Below are 24,443 nucleotides of genomic sequence, written 5' to 3'. Positions count from 1 at the left end.
ATTTTAAAGTTGAGAACTTCATTTTAAGATGCACACAGAAGTTCCCTGTTATGAATTGTGTTATTCAATGCAGTTAATTTACTCGAAATGATAAAATAAACTGTTTTTAGAGTGTAAACCACACTTTCTGAGAAACAATACCAAGGACATGACTTTGGAGTATAGTGCTTAACTGTTAAAGCAAATCATGCACCTTTGTGTAGTGATTTTTCTACATTTCTACCTACAGGTACTTGTGTGTTTTCCCATGACATGTCTGAAATTACCTGTCTTATTTACACCCTACAGTCAAATCAAATCAAATCAAATCAAATCAAGTTTTATTTATAAAGCACATTTAAAAGCGATTTTTGGTCGAGCCAAAGTGCTGTACATGTAATAAAAACACATTACTACAATCACAATAAAAGACAATAAATTACAACAGATATATCTTAAAAAATAAAAATAAAACACAAGGAAAAGTCAGGAGTCGTGCTCCGCTCTAACTAGAAGGCCAGAGAGAAGAAGTGTGTTTTTAGTGTAGATTTAAAAACCCCTAGGGTCTGGGCCGACCTCACATGGAGGGGCAGAGTGTTCCAGAGCCTAGGGCCAGCTGCTGCGAAGGCTCGGTGCCCTCGGGTTTTAAGCCTGGTCTTGGGCACTACCAGCAGCAGCTGGTCAGCAGACCTTAAAGCTCTGGCTGGGGTGTAGCGCTTGACTCTAGAGTCAGGCTAGATCTGCACCGGAGACTAACTACTTAGACTATGTTTTTGCTAGGTCTCTGAGGAGTAACGGAGGAAGGAGATGAAGTACACACTTAAGGGCAAAATAAGCTGTGTCTGTTCATCATTACTCAGGTATCATTGACAGCACTGTGCTGGAGAAGAGGCAGGTTGTCGCGGTAACTCGAGATGGAACAAATGATGGCCCTGCCCTCAAGAAAGCGGATGTTGGCTTTGCCAAGGTAACTATTGGCGCCAATGTCATCAGACTGATTCTTATTGCAAACTTTGTAGCATTATTACTGTAACAAATTACTATTGATTTGTGAAACGGAAAATATAAAATGATTGATTCTGCATAATTTATGTTTTTCTTCTATCAACCGTTTTAGACTATTCCTGTAAGAAAACAAATATTGATGAATTCATGATCCACCTGCGATGCCACACCAGTCCTGGTCTAAACCTAGGCTCAGAGTCAGTTCTGGTGTAAGCTTTGTGTTGACTAACCATCATGCTGTGTTGTGCAGGGCATTGCAGGGACGGACGTGGCGAAGGAGGCGTCTGACATTACCTTACAGACGATAACTTCAGCAGCATCATGCAGGCAGTGAAGTGGGGCAGGAATGTTTACGACAGCTTCTGCAAGTACCTGCAGTTCCAGCTCACAGTCAATGTGGTCGCCGTCATCGTGGTCTTCACCGGGGCCTGTATCAACCAGGTGACAGCCTCCTGACACCTCTGCTGCCTACACGATGGGTGGATAGAATCACTTTAAATATTCACCCACACACTCACCCAGTTGCTAAAGAAGGCTGCTGAACTACCATAAGGTGCTGGACGGGCCACTGGGAACAATTTCATGGTTCGGTCTCTTTTTCCTCAAAGATGGTGTGGACCAGTGAATAACACTGGCTATACTTCAAATAAGAACATTTTAATTGGGAATCTCTTTTTCTTCTTTTAAACATGATAGATAACATTAAATGCATGGCATTCTAAAGCGATTACTTCCTAGTACTCGTCAAACACAAAATTAGGAAACATTCATGGTCCAAAGATGTGGGTCTCTGTGTTCTTAATTAAACTTTATCAAACTGAGTGTTTTAAATTGAATTTCATGGACATCCATGTAGACTGACTGACAGAAGGTGTCTGTCTGTCTGTGTGTCTGTCTGTCTGTGTGTCTGCATTCCCAGGACTCTCCTCTGAATACTGTGCAGATGCTGTGGGTGGGACATCTACCAGCTGACCGTAATCTTCACCCTGATCTATCACGGCCAGTAAATGCAACACAGCTTAGTGGTCTTAAACAGACTCACTTAAAACCTCCTAATAAGAACACTTTGAAAATTAGGCTGATTACAATTGACTTACTAATTAATAATGAATACTTTATTACTTTGACCCTCCCTTTCACAGGTGAGATTTTATTCAACATTGCCAGTGGCAGAAACGCCCCCCTGTACGCCCTGTACACGCCCTGCACGTCCCGCCCTCTGTACACTACACCATCGTGTTCAACACATTTGTACTCATGCTAATCTTCAATGCAATCAACGCAAGGAAGAGCCACGGAGAGAGAAACGTGTTCAAGGGGATTTTGAGAATATCTTAATTTTTAGTTTCCTGTCTGGCCCTCGCTTCATATTTCTTTCTTTATGAATGATCTAAATAAAGTCATCTCTGAAAATTCTCATGAAGTCTACAGTGCAAGCTGAACCATGTTGGCCACATCATAAGGATGTTCTAAATACTTCATGTGTTGACAATTAACGCAAAGATGCACAATGATATTTCAGTGCAGCGAGATCTCTGATATAATGAGTCTAATGTCTCTTATTACCCTGATGCATGGACTTCAATCCATCTGTGCTTTTAAAAATCAATGCTAAACTTTATCAGTAATGATTTGAGACACTAATCCATGAGCAACTGGCATTATGCAGAGTCATCAAGAGGGCAACATAAAAGTAAATAAAGTATTTGACACAAAAATAAGATGGAATGATTTGAATAGAGGCTGGAAGCAGGGTCGCCGCCAGGGATTTTGGGTTACTTAAACATTTTTTTCTTAATGTTCTAAAATTGTTTGGGCCCCTGTCAGTCACGGGTCCTTAGAATCGTCCTAACTTTTCACCCCCTTACGGCGCCCCTGGCTGGAAGTAATCATGATTATCCTGCAAGGTGATGCAAAATAGTGATTTAATGCATTTAACCAATGATAGCTCATTAAAGTCATAATTTGAAGTTGAAAATGTCTAAGACCAATTTAAGCAAAATGTAAAAAATCTGTTGTTCAGTTACACAACCACTGGCTTCACACATTGCTTTGATGGTGTGCTTTGAGGGGACATAGACTTTGGTTATAATGTGCTATAAGTGAGATAAAAGATTAACCTGTATTGCTCCTCATATAATGAGAGTAAGGGCCGGGGTAATATTTCTGTGTGCCCAGTCTCTGCTTTTCTTGTCCTGCTGCATGACAATTAGATGTAAGATGAGTATCTAGTTGCCTTTCTGTGTTAATTGGTAGAAAAGGGGAGTATAAATAACTAATAGTATTTGTTATATAAACTGTGGTAAAGACAGCACACTCTGCTTTGATTTGCTTAAAAATCCACTGCTCATTGCCTATATGCTTTGTATTCAGCATGTGCTTATTCAGGCCACCATGTGCAGCTTCATGTGTTACATAACCTCCTCCATGAAGCCTCGCCTCCACACGGCAGGTATCACTGCAGGGACGACTCGCCACACATTAACCCGAGTAAAAAACAAAACACCACTTGATTCGACATTATTCTATCCCCTATTCTTCTGCATTTTTGACATATTTCGTCAGTTCTGTGGCTGTTGACGCAGCGGTACCCAGGAGGTGTGTTACGCGGAACAGACACGTACATCACGGCTCTGCGTCTGTTCCGTCAGCGCCCCTCCCTCCCCGGCTCCCAGCATCCCTGTCAGCCCGGTGATGCTGTCATAAACCGGAGAATAAATCTCGTTTAACGATCGTGAAGGGGGCCTTGGTATTTTGTGAATGGTTTTAATGGTTGGCTGCGTTAAATTGTAAGTACTATTTAATGTGTTATCGGCTTAAACCTCATTCAGAGGCATCATAGAACACGGTTGGTGCTATTTTTATTTGCGCATCTCGCATTGTGAATCCGCGCTCGGCGTGAATAATACATTTCTCTTTCACTCGGGAGGTTTTTTTTTAGGTTTTCCAAGGGCATCAGTGAGCGGCACGGTGCGGCAGGGATGTGCACTTCTCACGGATAGACGGAGTAAGAGGAAAGGAGCCCGTTTGTGCTGCTGTAGTCTTTGATTTGATCAGATTTATCCGTGATATCCAGGCTCTCTGCTATAGCTCCCCTCTCGTTCAGCGCCTGGCTGTAGGATGAGACGTCATGAGTTGATCTGACAGATGTTGCTGTGTTGCACAGGCATAGATTATTCGCGTGCTCTCGCTGTTTTTTGGGGTATGATTGTGTAAAACGGGGCGTGCGATTAATGTTAAAATCCTCGCGTCGTGCTCGCAACATTCATTTAATTTTCGGGATTGCATAAAATGATACCAGGATCTGCCGCATCAATGCTACCGTCTGCAGAAGCTGCGAAACTGTACCAGACCAACTATGTCCGCAACTCCAGTGTCATCGGACTCCTATGGGCCATCTTCACCATCCTGTTCGGCATTGTTAACGTGATCATCTTCTCTCAGCCATACTGGGTTGGAGATGGCGTGGATACGCCGCAGGCCGGCTACTTCGGCCTGTTTCACTTTTGCGTCGGAGACGGTATCTCCAGAGACGTGGTCTGCGAGGGTAGCTTCACCGAGTTCGCTGCTATCCCCTCCACCGCGTTCAAGGCCGCTTCCTTCTTCATCGGTATGTCCATGATGCTGATAGTCGCCTGCATCGCGTGCTTCAGCCTCTTCTTCCTCCTCGGAACCTCCACCGTCTACAAGATCTGCGGTTGGATGCAGGCATTATCAGGTAAGGATCTTTCAGTACCGGGGGTTGGGGTGCAGGAAAGGAACTTGAAATGGGAGATTATTGTGTTCACAAGATGTAAGGAGGTATTGTGTTTAGATATGACAACATCCTACTGTTATTTTCTGTGCTCCACTAAACACTATATAATCTACAAGATATTAGGTAGATAGGTCTGTTTTGGGTCCTTCTTATGTTACCCTTGAACTAGATTTGAATTGTATTGATCAGTTGAATTGTCAGGGCCAAAGTAAAGATCAGTATAAAATAATATCAAGGATCTCTCCTGGAGTCAATACTGCTGAACTGGCAGTGCTGTCCATGGTGCTGAATGGGTTTCTTGGGATATTATGACATTAGATTCAGGTGTAGTCACATGAAGAGTTTCTCAACTTATTCAAATGTATTGAACATATATATTTTTTTAAAGTAACATTTTACAATCCATGCTGGTATAAACACACCATTAGCAACTAAAAACATGATTTTAAGAAGCTGTACCAATCCAATGTAATCAAATCAGGTATTTGATTAACAAAATATAAATTACCAGGGTATTTATGTCGATGTTATTATTCAAATAGCTTCCTATCTGAATTGGCATCACTGTACTGGCAGATACCCTGTCCTATGATGAAAAGATTGACATGAAATTAAGAAACTTGATGGGTGCATTATTAGTTTTAAATCCTGTCATTTAAATTGTGATAGCTAATCAGTGAAATGTATTTTTCTATTGCTAAAAAGGATATTGCTTAGTGTGAATGGAGAATGTAGTCCTATTGCTATATTAAAAAACTGATTAAAACAGACTGTAACAGATGATGAATTTGCAAATTTAACTGAGAATGCATGACCACAGAACACATGCCCTTAATTGCATGATGAGGCTGGTATATTAGCAATTACACAAAGAGGTAAGGCTACATATGCAACTAATTGCAATCAACAGTTCTTTGTAAGACTCAGAGTCTATCCTCAGCCATCAGGTGTGTGCGTATGCGTGTGCGTGTGCATGTGCATGTGCGTGTGCGTGTGCGTGTGTGTGTGTGTGTGTGTGTGGTAAAGTTAGGGGTGTTGAGTGTTTTGATGTGGTTGAGGTCATTGGTTCAGCTGCTGGCAGCATGCTGTCACTGTTACTGTGGGCTAATGTGATCCAGTGTGGAGGCCTCCATCATCTGAAAGGAGACCAAACGTTACAGAACATCAGCCTGCTCAGCTGAACCCAGCAGTTCAAAGCTGCCGATTTTCTGTTCGCAACAAACACAAATGAGGGGGGATTATTTGGAACAGCTCCAGCTCCGTGTGCTATGTTGGGCTGAATTAATGCAATAAGCCTCTTTAATGAGGAGACCGTCGGGCTTTGTGCTTCTGTAGCTAAGAGATGAAAGAGAAAGCCAAGAGAAGAGACCCTGACCACGGCAAGCTGGCACAGGGATGCCTAATGAGGAAGCTGCTTAGCACTGTCAAACTTCATTAAGCATAGCTGAAGGTTAAATCATCCTGCCTTCAATTACAAGCCCTGTGAAGACAGGTGGCCCACTGGCATCTGTAAAAGGCCCCCCTACTGTCAGCTAATGTTTTGAATCGGAAGTACAAATGATCAATATGATGACATTATTAATGGCCAAAATGTGTGTGCAAGCGAAAGAGAATAACTCTTCGCTGCTCTCTTTTCCTTTATCCACTATTCACTTCCTTCAACCTTATTGGGCATACAATGGTATGCCAAATGTCCTTCCACACCAATAAATGCCTAATTTGTTTTCTCATTCAAGCTCCATTTGTTAGTTCTTCCCTTGTCTTACAGAATTATACCGTATGAAAAACATCATAAAGCGGTACCATGCCTCATTTAGTAAAAGGCCTATTCAGACATAGTAACTCAAATTCAAGGTCATACTGTGTGTGCTGGCCATACGTAATTTAAGTGATATATTGTAAGACACTCTCACCAGCAGCTTTCACAAATCCCCTTGGGCTGAGGTCACAATGTTGAGTATAAACACTCAGAAACACATAACAGATGTACGCTGCAGCATAGAGCTCCTCTCTAGTGAATCAGGCAGTGAGAGCAGGCACACACTCTCTAACCATCTCCAGGAATGTTCAAAAAGACTGAATATTTGATGAGCCAGGACGCGTTGAAACTCTCAAAATGTCTACCACAGCCAAAGATGAGGGCAGAAATGCTCCTTCGTCCATCCTGCCCTAGATGGACTTGTATCCTTCTTTTACCTCATAAAAGCTATTTCTGTCTTTGCATCTGCTCAAGTCCATGGCATGCAGATGTAAGCATGTTTTATTTTCTGCAGAGCCGAGCACAGTAAGATGCACATGCTCCTTCACTGTATCTCTTTCTGTTACCGCTACACTCCTCCTGTGCAACTCGACTTGTAACACCTGCTCATTGTGACCTCACTCATATTTTCTGTCCTGTAACTGCAGTTTTTTTCAGTATGCCAATTAACTAAGAACACTATGAGGTCAATCCTAATTAAGTCAGCGTTTTTTCCTCCGTCTATGTACTGTACGGTTGCTATCCTTTTTCTAGAGTCTGTTTCCTTTCAAAAACAGATGAGTCATACTTGTGAATGGACAAGGTGGAAGCTTTGTAAAGTCCACAAATGTGCAGAGTCAGACTGAGGGTGGCCTATTTGGAAAGAAATAGACTGATTTAAAAAGACCGAATTTACGTATAGGCCGGATGTGTTTTTTTTTCTATTTTGGTCTCTTGCGTCATTCGCAATTCCTGATTTCTCATTTTTTTCCTGATATAAAAGGTTTGCTTCAGAATTCATAAGCAAAACAAAATTGCATTCAGAAACATCCTTTGCTTTGTAGTTTATTTATTACGTATTTAATAGTGGCTTTTTCAGAATGCGCACTAGCCTGTGCATTTGCATGGTTCAGAAATATGGCTAGATAATATTGGGCAATTTTGCTAAACATAACAATAATCAAATTGTCCAAAAAGGGCCACTGGGTAGCTCAACAGTAAGAGCTGGTGGCCCAGATGCTGCAAATCATCCCCTCTATCTCCACCTCTCATCTGTGCATTTCCAATAAAGGCACTCTGACCTAAAAAAATATTATTATTACAATTATTTTCAATCAAATAATTAATATAATATTTAACATACATTTAAACTTCTAAAATGTAGGATGTAAGAAAGGATGTCCGTCGTTTTGAAGTTAAAGAAAGAAGATTACACAATGTATCCTTTCCATTGTATGTATATTATGAAATATATTATTTTACATGCATATTAGTGTTTGTACCAGTAAGCTGCCACAGCAAATAAAGCCTGAAGTTTAAAACCTTCTTTGGCTGAAGATGGATAAAGATCAAACAAGTTGAATCAATACAACACAATCTTCTATTGCCTGACAGCGGTGAGAAAGACAGCAGGAAGATAAAGGTGTACACAGAGATGACAATACAGAGAAAAGAGAAGTGAGAGATAGCCAAGGAGAGTAGTATGAGGTTGGAAGACAGAAAAACAAATCAGATACCCGAGAACACATACTGGGTCACCTCATTCCTTCCCTCCATGTAGCATTATGTGTGTTTTTCTGCGCCAGGCTCTCACTCCCATAGTCCATTAGCTCTATTGAGAGGCTTGTTCTGAAAGGAGCATTAAAGCCTAGTTGAATGGAGAGGTGGAAAGTGTTGGAGCGCGGCAGGAGAGCAGCGTCACAGAGCTGCACTCTCCACTGCGGCAGCCCTGTGTGCCCCGCTCTCACAGCTAATGCTGCAAACGAGCACTCGTCTGGATACCCATCAGGCCTTAAAAAGCAGAGGAGGGCTCGACTGAGGTAAAGGCGGGGTCTGCTACTTTTGCTTTGCTTCCTGTGTTTGTATGTGTATATCTCATACTATAACATTTGTGAAACACAATAGATGCACGTCATGTGTCTGCATGCTAAAAGACGACCATCAGGCCCAGAGCTTGATTAACTTCTTTGACCATACAGTATGCACCTTTGGTGAATTAGAACTTCCTCAAGTTGCCAAACAACAATATTTTAAAGCAAAACATTTGCATATACATTAAACACATTTCTATTAAGATGCACAGCAGAGCTGACTTTAATTTGATGCTGTTGAGCTTTGTTCATAATTGCTTATATCCTAAAGAAGTAAACAATGAAATGCTTGTTAAAAAACGATATGTATTAATTTCAGCACGCAAGTGCCTTTTCATCTTCCACTAACTTCTGCAGCGTTCTTTCATCATTCATACTTAAATGACCTTCAGCATCCGTACTGCATTGAGCTCACTTACTTAAGCAAAGCAATGAATCAAAGCAGTAACTCAACTGTGTTTACCCCAAAGATTTCACTTGAACCGCTCCATAAATGCCGCTAAATTATTTGCATTCATTATAGTTCCACTCAATTTGGTTTGACCTTGTGAAGTACTTTGATGGATCATTTTAATGCAGTCAAGGAAAGTTGTTACAAAATGCCAACCCATCTCCATTAACATTATTTAAAGCTACTGGATAAACATTGATGATATTCATAACTTTGGAAAGCAGTGTGACGGGACTAATGTTAAGTGGACGGACAATGTGAGCAATAAACCAGTGACACTCTCAAACTGCAATATTACTTTCATTATATTTTTAAAATAATGTCGAGATTTTACCATTTGAAGGGCCTACCAATTCCAGATACCACACCACATCTGATTAATAATGTACCTGTGGCCTGTCAAAGTAACTTCATAAGTGCACCTCCCCTCTCTACAATCAGTGTATTCTGAATGTGTTCACTTGTATGGAAATGCAGTCTCCGAAAACATTCATAAATGTTTAACTGGAAAATCCAAGCTGCATACAACGACAGGAGGTTAATCTTACCTCTGACCTTTTTTGTTATTTTGCAGCAGTCTGACAGTTTGGGGGGCTACCGGTGGGCATCATCATGTTAGAAACAGTGTAATGTATCCAGTCACTCGTGATGCTGCAGCTAGACACAGACTTAGAGCGAGGGGTTACTGTATGTCTCTCTGCAGCACATCAAGTCAGATACCCAGCAGGCCAGTGACGCCAAATAACAAAAACATAAGAATGTCAACATAAGAAAACAACATAAGTGTTATATCAATTAAATAGTTTTCATGGTGATCCCCTAGTTTTACATGACTGTGGCAGCTGGTAAAGAGAAGTGATGACAAATTCTTCTGTATGACTTTAGAGCCGATCGGTATTCTCACGTTTTCCTTTTTTAGCTGAAACTGAATGTGCTGACCCACCACATTTGTTCAATCAATTCAACTGGACGTGAAACTCTGCCAGGTGCACTAATCAACACACGTTCACAGAAAGCTGCTCGACATCAAAGGGTGATACAGGAATGATCTATAGAGTACTAACTCATCTCTGTGACTCCTTTGCTCTCTTTTCTGTCTACATGTTTGTCTGTCTTTTAACCTCTCTTGGCACCGACAATGAAGAACTATTCATCTTGCTTTCTTGCCAAATGTCCTCACATCTTTAGTTTCAAATTAACTCTGCATTAACAGCCTTCAAGAATATTAGTAATTAGAAACACACACAGCTAGTAGAACCATCTAAGTATAGCCGGTGGGAGGCTTTGGGGAAACATCATCCATGCAGCTCACAGCCCTGCTGCTGGTGGACAGCGGGAGGAGAGGATGGATGATGGATACACACCTTCATACATATTCAACACACACTCATTTATATGCATGTACTGTACATGTGTTTCCTTCCAGTAATTACATACCATGGCTAAGTCTCTTAAGCACAGTTAGAGATTCACAGGGAGGCCTACATGCTGCTGTTTGGCACTTTTGCTGATGTTATGCTTATTTGTGTAGCCAGAACCGTTTTTTTTTATTTAAGCACCCTGAGATCCTGTTTTTGGACTTCAAACTAAACAAATCCATGCTGATTAATTAGCCTGCACTTTGTAAGTCTGTGCGTAGTGCTGTGGAATACAAACTGTAAAGGCCAGCCGAGTCATCAGCATGACCCCCCTGTGTTTCGTGTCCCTGTAGCCCTGCAAGGTGCGGGACTATAGATTTGAACTCATCCCTGTGATCTCAGAGTGGAGCTCAGGGTGAGGAGGAGGCTGATGTATTCCACATGGGGAGGGAGGGGGGGGGTGCAAGGTCACTGTGACCCATGAAAATAAAACTTTCCGTATTGTAATGCCAGTAATGCATATATTTGTTTATGGCGTTTGTAGAATAATGAAGTAGTTGATGATTGATTTTACTTTATGCATTTCAGAGGGAAATGCATTTTTAATTCCTCTACATTTATTTAACACAGATATTGTTACAAGAAATTCATCAAATTAAGATTTTACATAAGATAAGATCATTTTATAAAACACCACATGCTGTTATCAATTGAACCATCTTATCCCACTACGACATTAACATTCATAATTATTATACATGAATAATAATGATCAATTAATATGATAATATGTCATTGACAGGGGCTTAATAATCCTTAACCCTTACTAATTAAACTAATAATCATTTTAGACAATGGAATATGCAAGACATATAAAACAACAATAGATGACTTTATGTCGGCTAGTAGTTTGTGCTTAAGTAAAGCTAGCACTCTTATGTTGGAAAGTAGTGGCTGGAGGGAGTATTAATGGAATTGTGCTTTTTAAATGGCATTTCATTTTTGTGGCCATTAGCTGTACAAAGTAATTCAATAATCATTGGTTGTTGCTCAGTGAATTGTGAGTAAACTGTGTACTGAGAGAGCCCTGCTGAAGCAGAGGCTGTTTGTTGCATCACCGCTGAACCGTGGGCCAAGTCAGTATTTTCATAGAGAATTCAAAAGGTCTCTTTTGATCCCCATTGCCCTTGCCAATCTTTATCCTCTAGGTACAGGCTGCATCTGGACCTGTTACATAAGCCCTCCACCCCGGCCTGCTCACTGCGGTTTAAGCTGTACTCTTCCCTCAATACTCCTCCTCCTCCTCCTCCTCCTCCTCCTCCTCCTCCTCCGCATCAACACCCCTGCTTTAACCTGAAGTGCTACATTCATTAAAGAGGCACATGTCTCACTCTTGTGTCAACCTAAGAGCACTTAAGTGTAGACACTGGATAATTTCAAAGCACACTGTGTCCTTCCGATACATGTCCTGCTTCACCTGTTCTCCTTTCTGAGGCCAGCTTTAATCAATGTTTTATCAAGAGACGACGTCTCACCGGATGTTCTGTGTGGACATTAAAGGAGAGGTGTCATGGCCATTTCCACTGATCATAATTCCATTGTTGAGATATACTAGAATAGATTTATATTGTGCATTTTTCCAAACTCACATTGGTTTCTCATACAGCATCTCTGTAAACTACGTGTATTCACTGAATTTCACTCTCTGCCTTTAACGGCTCGTTGTAGCTCCAATAGCTCCAGCCCCCACCCTCCCTGTGAGCACAGTGTGCTCTGATTGGTCGGGACGTTGTGAGTCGCGCTGAGCTCCGTGGAGGTGTTGTTTCCTTGTTTAGGATACATAGCGAAACACAGCCAAACTCATCCTGAGCACACACAAAGTCACATCCGAAGTAAAAACAATAAGTGTGGCTTGATATTGAGTAAGAAAGAGGTTGATAAACGCTGTGAGAATGGGTCTGCAGAGAGAATTTTGCCGCGATCCCAACTGTCTGTTATCAGCCTGCAGCCAGGGAGGAGAAATCAGCAGAGCTGCCTGCTCCCTGCACACAGATGTGTGTGTGAGGAAGTCCGTGGATTGGTCAATTTGGACCAATCAGCGGGGGCTTAACGTAACGGCTCCGCGGACGTAACGTAACGGCTCCACGGATTGGTCCATTTCGTTCCGGGTACGGCTTGACATCATGCCGTACCCGGAAGAATCAAATGGACAATGACGCATCTCCAACGAGGCGTTTTGGGGAGGTATTTTCTGTGTTGGAGTTTTACTCGCTACAGGGTGTACTTTGAGGGTTTTGACTCTGCACACCGTTTACATGCATAAAAACCTTCATAACACACAAGAGGACGGGTAATAACCGGAAAAGCATGACACCTCTCCTTTAAGAGTCAGAGCACACACACTGTCTGGAAATACACCATTAGGCCACAGGATTTCATTCCAAAAAGGTTTTTAAAGATGACAGAGACAATGCAAAAGAGAGGAAAGAAGAAGAGTGCATTTTTTGTGTTTATCAGATACATATACTAACTTTCAACTAGCGGTAATGTGGACAATTAAGCTAACTTAAAAAGCTAATGTTAGCTTGCTAACACCAGCTAGGTTAGCTAAAGACGATATTCTCTATTTATTCTTAACTTCGTGATTACTACTGACTTTGAAGGCAATATTTTCTTTCAAGATTCGGTTATTTTTGGTTATATTAGACTAATGCTACTTATGCTAACATCACTTCCTGTTTAGACTAATGATTGCTATTCAATGGCATTACATTTAACTTTTATTTATTATTTTGTACCCCTGAGTAAATCATCAGTTTGAACAATACTTTACCCTCTTGTGTTACAAAGAGAATTGTCTTTATCAGTTCATTTTAGTTACATATATATCTGAAGCTCTTGTTCTTCTTGAGTTGTATTCCCTGTGGAGAAGTCGATTCCTACAGCAAACAGGAACACTATGCAATATGTTCATGTGGAAACATTTTCCAAGACATATTCTAGTACAGGACAGAAATGATTTCATTAAGATTCAGTTACTGCTCCTTCTTATCCTTTTAACTTAATTGATAAGTTGGTTGTTGGCATTTTGTGCTTGTTGTGCAGAAAATTGCGAAAGATTTTTGACAGAGTGGGATAAAGAGGATGCCTAGAAGCTTCTTACTCCCCTCCGGCAACCATCAAGTTTTGCCAGCAACTGAGACAGAAATAGAGTTGGACTGCAGACAGCTCATCTCAACCAGCAGGTTTCTTATCTTCCTGGGGAGACAGTTAAGAGTTTGTTTTAAAAGTTGAATTAGCTCCACTTTCCACTGTATTCTGACACTTGGGAAATTATTTTTTTGGAGAACTTGTGTCCAGCCGGCTGTCTAAACAAATCTTTATCTTTGGTGTATTTTGTGTGAAACTCTCACTCCTTTATATACGTTTTACTATTATTATTTTAGCATTTAAAGCCATAAAACTGACTGTATTATAACACCTACAAGGTAACACAGACTGTTTCTGTGATATGCCCACATTTATAATCCTCTTTCTTTTGACCCCATAAAGCTCAGGCAAGAAATAGGCTTAAGTGGCGACACATTTCTCACTCCATTTAGTCCCACTATATAGATTATACACTCTTAACTGCCTCATTTATCTTGATGCAATTACGGCATATTATTGTCAAAGTCTTGGGCCATCTCATCTTTCAGAGCCAGAGAGCAGTCACGATTGTCCAGCTTGAGGAAGAGGGGGTTGATGCAGACCACACTTCATTAGAGTCGGGACTAGTCATGGGAAAGATTAGATGAATCGGTCTCATACTACACCCTCATTATTTGATTGCATAAAGCTCACTGAAGTGTGGCAAGAACCATATTTTCTTTATTTGGCTATGAGAATGATATGAGGAAGACCAATCACAGACCAGAAAAATCCACTCTTATGGAAGCCTACATAATACATAGCCTGCAAGTGCAAACAGAAGAATACCAGAAATAACTGCAGAGCCTATAGAGCGTGAAGCATGTTGAGGGTTAACACATAAGGATTGCAGAGCGAGATAAATTCAGACTTTCACAGGCTTGAATTATGAACCAATGTCCTTTTCTATTCCGACACACTCGTCATATTTAATCCCAGAAAACACAACACGTCATTTATCAGCTGACAAAATTATCCAAATTGCAGACAAAACTAAAATTGTTATTAATAGTGTCTTTTTAAGTGACAAGGCTTTTTTCTTTTGGTAATTTGTATATTTCAGTTGTTTACTACAAAAACAAGTATGCTTGATGCTATTGCCAGCCCCTTTCGTAGGCATAATAAACAGTTTTAGAAAACGTTCCCATAAAGTTAGTATCATCTAAGAAAAAGAGCGTGATTAGCTTGATTTACTCTTTCCCAAAAACATTGAATAATACTATAAGGCGGGAATGAGCATAACATATTTTCTAACATTCATTATTATTGGTGCATTCAAGTGCTTGGAGGAAACTTAGCAGAATGTAAAACATATGCCATTGACGTCAAACCGTTGAAAACATGCAGGACCAACCATTGATCCTCGAATCTTTAGGCTACTTTACGATCCCATTTCTATCCCACTAAGTGCTAGTCTAAGCAATCGGACTCATCCAAAAACACAGTCACACCAGGCCTGAGCAGTCACAATGCTGGTAAAAGCAACGCAGATAAACCATGTCTTTAGGGGTTATCACACCACTACCCAACGAATAACAATCACAAGCTGCTATTTTGTTCTTTTTGGATGCGACTATCTCATTACAGATACATAAAAGACTGCAGTGCACAAAGAACCCTTTGAACTAAACTAGTAAGAGTGCGCCTCATTCAGGTCACCATTTCACCTGTGGGAGTGAAACATTAAAGCAAACTTACTTATGCATATTCATAAAGACACCCTACTGGGATAAACACTCAAAGCTGTTCCCTGAGCGTCTGTGCTGATTTGTTTTTTGAGCTGACTTTTAGTTTTTACCTTAAATGCCACTGCCTCTGGCTCATGCGCCAGAGAGGCTGACAGTTCACATACTCTTTGACTCACCAGCGCCAAGATGTGTCACTATGAGAAGTGACAAATGATGTTCAGCTGCAGTGCATCACTTACACAAAGAGGGGCATGTTTACCAGTATGACTGTCTGTGTTTGTGTGTGTGATACAACTGGATCCATATGCAGTGTGAGATTGCAGTTTGGGATGTGTGTATGCATAATTTAGTATGTCACAGTTATGGAGAAGAAAATGGGGTCCACAAAGGACTGTGGGAGTTCAAAAATGTGAATCCCTTTTCATGGCTGCTTAAATGTACTGCAGATGTGTAAGTGTTGGATCTGCCACCCAGTGAAATCAATGACATACTGAAACACTGACAACACACCCAGACATGTGACTGCATTCACAGAGTTATAGTGAAAACAATTACCAGATGCTATGGAGGCAGATGAAATCCTATGCAGTATACAGTAACTGTGTTTTCATTTAGTTTGTCTGCAAATAACAAACAAAATGGTCTGCTTTGGTGGTCAGATGGGGTCTCTAGTGTCTTCTTGCAAATGCCACACTTTTTTTTATAGGCGGCAATGGGATTATTTTAGTAACGATGGGATTTAGTTGTCTCTTTACGGAAAAAGAGCCCATGTGCTTCTGACAAATGTAGTGCCATCATACGGCTCTGAACCATCTGCTGGTCTGCCCTCAGACTCCCCTGTCGAGCTGTTCACACCTGATCTGCCCTACCTATCGTCTCTTACATAAGCTGAGATGAGCCGACATGCATTTCACAGTCCAGGTCTCCCCTCACAGAAAAAGAGACATACTGATAGTTTGAGGAAAACACGCCAGAGTAGACGCTGAGAATAGCTCCGCCATGGGGCTCCAGCATATGGTAGCCAGTGCTTATGAGGTGCTGGGTACTTGCTGGCGGCCACACAGGGCTGGAGCATGGCACCCTACATGGGGGCTGTCTCTCACCCCCTCTCCTCTCTCTCTGCCTCGCCCTTCCCTAATGATCTGTCTCTCCTCTCTCCGAGCCTGTCTGCTGCTCTCCAGCTTGACAGAGAGAAGGGCAAAGCGGAAAGAGTATAGGATAATGTAGTCAGTTAATATCTCGTCTCCACCCCGACTGACAGCTGGATTCTGTCAGGTGTGCTGCTATTTCTGCTGCCACCCTTTTATCACTGCAGCATGAAGCTCTGCTCCAGTGGAGAGTAAGGGGTGACGCCAGCTGATGCCAACAGATAATGAGATAATGGGGTTTCTATTACCCAAAACTTAAATTCAAGTCCCCATTTTGGCATTCCTCAAAGTATATAAACATTAGTATTGATCTGCATTTGGCATCCATGTTGTCTACTTTTCCTAAACATCATAGAAGTACTGTTGATTGAACGTAATGCCCCAGATCATATTTATTAGAATATCAAAGACACTATTACCGGTAAATGTATATGCATGCATGAAGTATTTTAAAATGTTTAAATGAGTTTAAGTACATATGCTGCTTTTCCGACAAAATTACAATACATCATTTTTATTTTTGTAATGCTTGCTTGTGTGAAAAAGGTGTATGTAATATAATTAATCTCCTCGTTACGCGAATGGGTGCTGGAGCGGGCATGCAAGATTGTGTGTGTGGTTTTGGATTAGAAGACTCCAGTCTTACCGTTACAGTGTTTTGATGGGACATGGTCTCCTCCCCTACCCACAAGCTGTTTCTGGAAGCAGGAGCAGCATATGTGGCCCCCTCTGTTGGGATAATCCCCACAAGTTGATTGGGGTAGATTTATTGTATGGCATCCAGAACTATGACATCTTTTTTTTGTTCTCTTTTAGTATCTGCACCTTGATGCTTTCAGCATTTATCACATATCTTTTATTCGTATTTTTCCTGCACCCTTCTCTCTCACCTTCTCCATAGCTGTGTGTGTGCCTCCTCTATCTCCTCCTGATGTAATATTCATGATGGCGTACAGGAGACACCCAGAAGGATCTAGAAAAGCTTTTGTTACCTTTGTAGTAAATGCATCATGAGAGAGGGAGAAAATAAACATGTATTGACTTACATAATATCAAAAGCTGTATACCGTGGCACTCCCTCTGTTAAGCTGTTACATAAACACCCATAATATGCAAAGCATTCATGCAGTTAGTAGAAGCACCGTTGGGTGGATCTCATTGTTCCAAGTTGAAAACATGATTTATATCAAGCACCACTATCCATGATTGACCATTTCTCAAACCCCCACTGAAAGACAGCTTTCCCTTCAGCTCGACTGATAACGTGACAGCTGACTGATGACTCAGCTTTCAGCACCATCTAAAGATGGACAGCTCCCTTTAAAAGAGCAAAGGTCAAAGTCAGTATCATGTTATATTTATAATACAGTTTCTATTGTTTTATCTGATTTCATCACTTTTCATCCAACCCAGTCTGAACATGTCAGGGTCCTCACTGCTGTAAAAATAAACCCAACAATTCAGTGCAAACTCCTCCTAAAGAAAATTATGAGCGAGCAAGCTACTTTTGTCATTGCTACAAGCTATGGACGGTGGACTTTAAACACTTTTTGGGTTGTAGGTCATTTGGTGTTCAATCAAGGACAGAGAAAGGCAGATATGTTGCGTCAACTTTCAAAAATCTTGTAAGGCTGAACCAACCACAAAGTGGCACTGGTGAGGACTGTCTCTGTTATGTGCTGGGACTGAAGACATTCTGCTTTTGCCTTGAGCCACTTTCAGAAGAACATAACTCAAGTTGGATTTGTTCAACAACACTGCCGCAATTTTTTTAAACGCTTTGCCACTGCTCTCTGTAGACACACTCTTATAAACGGTCAGTGGAGACTTGTTAGCGATAGGACACAAGTGGATCCAGTCACCGGCGACACTGTACATCAATGCCTCAGTGACTCACTCAGGAACTGAATCATGTAATAGACTCTCGATGACGTTGACAGGCTGTGATGCTAAACTGTGCATACTGCTCGTGTGGGCTTAGGTTCTAGGGAAGCCTTATCACAACCTGACAACACCAAAATCACCAAATCAAATGTATGTTGCTTTATCACATGTTTGCTCACATTGCAATGTAAACTAATGTTTCCCCTGCCAAATGGCATAGAAATGTTTAAAATAGGTCACTGCAGTACTCCACCATCCGTCCATCTGAGCCTGAATAAAAACCTGAGTCCTTGCTCTCTGAACCTTGGCGTGAATATGAATTTGTTATGACAGAGCCACGGGGGGGGGGGGAGGTAGAAGAGGGGTGGATATGCTCTGCTATGTTAGGTATGCAGTGATTCTGCAGCATATAGCGCTCTGTTATTCCACTCTATTTCTCACTGTAACATCTCTCAACACCCACTGATATCTTTGGGCACTGTTATAGACTGCGGCCTTACTGTAACAAACTGCAGCGTGAGTGTTTTAATGTGTATGTGTGAGCAGCCTGTGTATGCACATAAGAAGAGAGTAAAGAGCATATTGATTTCTATTTTGGTTGTAGAGAGAAGATACATAAGGAAACACAAACAAGTAGTGTACAGGGAGAAAGATTATAGGGAAGAGTTGTGGATCAGAAGTAGGGAGTGTGTGTTTTATTATTAATGTGCTATACACTCCGGATAATTGTGCAGTCAGCTGCTTTTTCCAGGTCCTCTGCTGTTCTGCTGCAACATCACCTCAAAGGAGAACCTAATCCAAATTGAAGATGAGAGAGATTTTTCCCCTTGGGCAAAAAGTGAGAATGAGGAGCTTAGTTAAAAATCTAAAGAGGGAGAGAGAAAGGCGGCACCACTGCATGGGCTCTCTTTTTCTCTTTTTCGTGTACTGCTCTGCCGCAGCATCACCTCAGAGAAGAATTTCTTTCAAACTAAAGATGAAAGAGGTTTTAGCCTTTGGGCACAAACTAAGAATGAGGAGCAGCCAGTTAAATCTAATACTACCACTACTTAAAATCCAAGGAGAGAGGCAGGCATGACGTTGTGTAACCAAACAAGCAAACTATGTGAATGTGATGAAATCCAAGGCCTTTTTCAGGACATTTGATGTAATCGGAACAGTGACGACACTCAAATACTCTTGCTGTTATTGTGTGGTTGTTTTTACTGCTTTTCCACATTGTGTCTAGTGACTAATCTCTACCTAAGGGAGTCAATGAAAATCAATGTGATAAGTGCAATACAAACACGGCGAAACCTCCAGAGAGGAGAACATTTGGGTAGAGATTTTAAAAGCAGTTGAAATGATCATTCTTCTTCTTCATTTTTTCTCATTTCCCCCACAAAATCTCATTATCTCTGACCTCATTTATTACACTGCACTCCCCTCCCCAAACTCATCTTTTTCCTGTGGATACCTTTCGTTCCTACTCCTTCTCTTTCCTAATGATGCTAACTCTCTGTGCCTTCTTTACCCCATGTGTGCCCTCCCTCCTCTCACTAGGTGTCTGTCTGGTGCTGGGCTGTATCATCTATCCTGATGGTTGGGACAGTGACGAGGTGCGGAAGATGTGCGGGGAGCAGACGGACAAATACAGCCTGGGAGCCTGCTCAGTGCGCTGGGCCTACATCTTGGCCATCATGGGCATCCTGGACGCTCTCATCCTCTCCTTCCTGGCCTTCGTCCTCGGGAACCGGCAGGACGGACTCATGTCAGAAGAGCTGCTGGCTGAGAGCAAGGGTGAGAATATACTATCTAATCCGACAATATGTGATATTTTATTGATCTCTTTTCGGAAATGTACTCTTGGCCTGTGCACTGTGCTGGAATTCAAAGCCAGGTTCAGAACATGTTGGGATTTAATGTCTTCAACAAGTCTGCTACTTGCCATCATGTGAACCTAAAGTGATTCATATATGGTGTAGGACAGCTTCTTTCATCATAAAGCTACCTTCCTCACCAAATCTATTTTTCGAAATAATAAATATCTCTACACAATTATCGCATACAAAAAACATGCATCTAGAAACAGATTACAGTGAATTTCCAATTATTATTTGTGTAGCTTGCATAATGGTTTACATCTTAGAGTCACTTATGTGTATTCAGTTTGTTTTTGGCTGGCCACAAGACAAACTGCCCTAAAAGTGCACTCTTGTAATTTCTGCAATAGTGGGCTGGCAAAAAGCATACACTTAAAGTCAATTATAAACCTTTAAGAATAGTATTCTCATCTGACACAAACCATGTGACTTTCAACCTTGCTAAGCTGAATGTTGCACTGAAGTAAAGTTTTGATGCAGCCTTTATAAAAACTAAACTAAATGTAGAAAGCTATACATTTATTTGGAAAAAGTGGCTACATGAGCTAACTTTTGAATAAAGTGTTAATTAATATTGAGGCATTGAAAAGAAGCACTGTTTTGCAACCATATGCAATAAATGAAAAACTTTTTTTTCTCCCACCTAATTTGACATGTTTTTACCATTCCAATTTGTTTGCTCTTTTGCTAAATTAACATCTCTTAGTGAAATATTGTAATATTAAATGCATTTACACAGAGATTCACAGGGCAATCTGCTGTCAAACAATGTATATTTGGTCAAGGCTGAGAGGATTCAAGCGGACGGCATCCAAACTAAGGTAACAAACCGCTTTACTGGTGTTCTGCTAGTGAAGGGGTTTTAACATCCTTTAAGGTTCATTTGAAATGTTATACCTATATTTCAAGTCACATACTGTATGTGCTCGCTACTAAGATCCAAAGACAGCTGGAATATCTTAATATCCCACCCATTTTCATGATTTAATCATGGTAATGGCCTGGCCTATAGGCGTGTGTCCATGAATATGTAATGTCTGCATTACTATCACAGGTCTGAGGTACTGTGAAAAGGCCCAGATCCAGGTATGTCTCCCAGAGGGAAATGGGATTAGTTTGTCCATGCCATGTAGATTGAAATAGAACCAGGCAGGCATGGGCAACCAACAACCCATCAAACTAAAGTGTGGAGAAAGAAGAAGAATGAAGAAGAAAAAATGAAAATATGACAATACTTGAAAGGGGCGGAAGGTGCTTGAAATGTCACTTTCTTATTATAAGAGAAGCAAATATGTTTCATCATTTTAGTTCAATTGTCAAATCATCTGTGCATGCAGCTGGTACTATTCTCTACATAGTAATACAACCAAACCTCACAGGAGCTAAATGCAGTCTATATTTTCTTAATTTAAACTATGATATATTCAAATGACAAATTTGAGAGAATAAAACAAGATGAAGATCTAAAAGGTGAAACTCCGAATGCTAAGATTGATAACTTAACTAGTCAATAAAAAGCTTCTCTGCTTCACTGATTAACCATTCCTTAGTTTAGGGCTCTGGGAAATCTATTATTATGAATATTTTACTACAGTTAAATACACTTCAGCTCATCCCTGGTGCCATCTACTGGTGTTTGTGTGCAATACACCCAACCAGTCATCGGGAAGGATGTGAACACGGGAGTCTAATAATAGCCCGACCTTGAGAACCGTGTTAGCACTTTTATCTTTTACTCTGTGTTTATGTTTTTGCAGAGGGAGGCAATGCCTAACCAAAATCTTAAGGTAAGTAACGTCTAACATAATGAACATCATCATCATCTTTAGATATGTCCATCTATCAGTCAATGACCTTATGTCGGCCATCATCATCATCAATGTTCTTTTATATTTGATTACCATGAGATGTGTGTCCACATTCCCAGTACAGTGTCAATTAATTTGATAATTGACACTCTTCATCACTCTTTTACTCATGTAGCCCCCTTCAACAGACAGTAAAACAAGTACTCAGATACTTTAATGAAATACCACAGTGTATTGCCAGTTTCAAGTAAATGTAATGGAAAAAAATAGCAATATTTTACTCTGAAATATACTCAATACTCAAATAAAAGTACAACTACATTTATATCAGTGGTAGAGGAATAATCACATCATCTACTCAAGTAAAACTACTAATTAAATTATTCTTACATTTGCTACATACATATTTCTGCTCAATTAAAAGAGTATTTTCAGAAAAATGTACTAAGCAAATTGCCTTTTTGACCAATATAATTAGATTTTAAGATTTGAGTTTAGAAAAAAACAATAGTTCCCATTTCAATGAAATGTAGCAGGCATTTAAAGTAGTATGAAACAGAAAAACTCAAGTAAAGAACAAAGCACTCAAGGAAATAAATGCATTTTTGCAAAAAATAAAATATTTCTCTTTCCCTCAGGTCCCTGAATTTCCATGTGTCTGTTTTCATGAAGTACCCGTCAACCCTCAACATCAGCTTAGCGGAGAGAGGCCATCCAGTTCTGTGGAGGAGAGGAATTCTGTGGAACCAGCCAGCCTGCCTTTCACATCAACCTGCCAAATACCCAGTGTACCCTACCCTCAAAGTCCATCCATTTTGCTTGCCGTCCCCGAATCGTCCCCAGCACTTAGATGGAGCCCGATGCACTTCTACCCCAATGTGTCTACAGACCTCACCCTTGCACAACATTGCATAGACCATGGCAGGGGCAGAGACTGTTATTCTACCGAGAAGTATACAGACTTCCCATTACCTACCTGAGAAGGCACAGGGTTGACATTGTACACCTGCAGTACGAGCACAGACACACACAGACACACAAACAAACACAAGCCACCACACTCATATGCACAAACACAGCTCAACGCACATACAGTACATTTGAAGAAAAACATTGAAAAACTCTGTAATTACAAGTATTAAACTATTTTAACACTTAGCCGTGTGTACCACCGTCAGAATGTGTGTCATGTTTTATTTGTGAGAAAAAAAAGAAACTGTTCATTTTCAGATATTATCGAGTTGATGTAAATCTATTGTGTTTCATATGTAAAGTTTGACAATGAAAGATTGAAGTTTCTTTTTTGCTCATACACCCCATTGTTCTACTTCATTTAATGGAAGAAAAAAAAATATTTAAGATATTTTGTATAAGAATATTATCATCTAAAAGAGAAAAAAACTTGTATTTAAAAGTATGTACAGTGAATATTAAAGATGTTCTAGGAATTTTAACTAAATCCATTCAATGCCCTGCTAGCTAAATTTGCACAGCGCTTCAGTTTGAGAAGAAATCTGATATTTTATAGTCTCTGGTATCTACACTGTGATGGGGCTATAAGGACTGTGTGCTGCAGGACTCATAGCCGCTGTGTGAGTGTGCTTCTGTATGTGTGTATGGAAGGTCTGTTTGTGTGTGAGTGAGTGTGAGTGAGTGCATGCACATGTGAGTGTTGGTGTGAATGTGCTATTATAGTTGGCCTAAAGAACCAATATGCCAGCCTCACACACACAATTGTTCTGTTGTGTAGCTAAATGTGTGTGTCTCTGTCGTTGTCTCCAGCTCCCTCTTTCCGTTTTTCTCTCTTTAACTCCCCTTTTACTCGCTTTGTTTTGTTGGGACATACAGGGTAACATGATGGAGTTGGAGTATAATGTATAGTGACTGGTGTGCCTGAGGAGTGAAATGTGGTGGTTATGGATAAGTAAGGCTGTCCCAGCGTCACCTGTGGATATTTTTCTGTGTAAATAAATATTCTATAGATACCAAACAATTAGCAAATATGGAGGAGGTTAATCTAGAACCAGTAAAGAGATTCCTTTAAGAATATATGAATTATGAACACTTAATAAAGGTTTTCACTGTACATCTCTGTTGTGTGTCTTTATTTGACAAAAGTGATGTTTCCAAATGATTATTATATTATTATTAAAGTTAAGTACAACTCAGCCTGTGATAAACTTAAAGTGCACCTACATGTACAGTATCATGCTATTTTTAGGCAATAGCATAGGTATCAGATATATATACATATATAAAATACATGTCTATGAAATGTTTTGCTCAAAATACCAAACAGATCACCCATTCTAGCCATGCCTCATATCCCTCTATTTCACTTCCTGTTTTAAAAGTGCTGATTTGGGGTATAAAGCTTTTTTAAAAAACGCAAATCTGGATCAGCTCCTTTGTACCCCCGTTTTTAGAGATTTGGGTACGGAGGAAAAGAGAGAGGGTTTTATTTTCTGACGCTGCGTGCGTTCCCT

The 24,443-nt window shown here is 40.5% G+C and overlaps 1 protein-coding gene across 2 annotated transcripts; it reads left to right on the top strand.

Moving 5' to 3' along the window:
• The first annotated feature begins 3,677 nt into the window (after positions 1-3,677).
• On the top strand, positions 3,678-24,036 carry LOC117494916 (LHFPL tetraspan subfamily member 3 protein-like). Of its 2 annotated transcripts, XM_034145915.1 has the most exons (4): positions 3,678-4,702; positions 19,830-20,066; positions 21,907-21,936; positions 22,596-22,909. In XM_034145915.1, the coding sequence occupies exons 1-3, from the start codon at positions 4,276-4,278 to the stop codon at positions 21,921-21,923; spliced, it is 681 nt and encodes a 226-aa protein (XP_034001806.1). In that variant the 5' UTR covers positions 3,678-4,275; the 3' UTR covers positions 21,924-21,936; positions 22,596-22,909. The 2 variants fall into 2 exon arrangements, with proteins under 2 accessions (XP_034001806.1, XP_034001805.1); XM_034145914.1 differs by lacking the exon at positions 21,907-21,936 and having other exon boundaries at positions 22,630-24,036.
• The last annotated feature ends 407 nt before the right edge of the window (positions 24,037-24,443 follow it).

The sequence above is a fragment of the Trematomus bernacchii genome, unplaced genomic scaffold (genome assembly GCF_902827165.1).
Source record: "Trematomus bernacchii unplaced genomic scaffold, fTreBer1.1, whole genome shotgun sequence".
NCBI lineage: Eukaryota > Metazoa > Chordata > Actinopteri > Perciformes > Nototheniidae > Trematomus > Trematomus bernacchii.
Note: the sequence above shows the minus strand (reverse complement) of the source record. Positions and strands in the feature narration are given on the sequence as shown.

What these genes read in the sequence shown, in the direction of transcription:
- LOC117494916 (XM_034145914.1), top strand. Translation starts at nt 4,276, where the DNA reads ATGATACCAGGATCTGCCGCATCAATGCTACCGTCTGCAGAAGCTGCG. An exon ending in TTGGATGCAGGCATTATCAG is followed by an intron (nt 4,703 to 19,829) that starts GTAAGGATCTTT and finishes TCCTCTCACTAG; the next exon opens with GTGTCTGTCTGGTGCTGGGC. An exon ending in GCTGCTGGCTGAGAGCAAGG is followed by an intron (nt 20,067 to 22,629) that starts GTGAGAATATAC and finishes GTTTTCATGAAG; the next exon opens with TACCCGTCAACCCTCAACAT.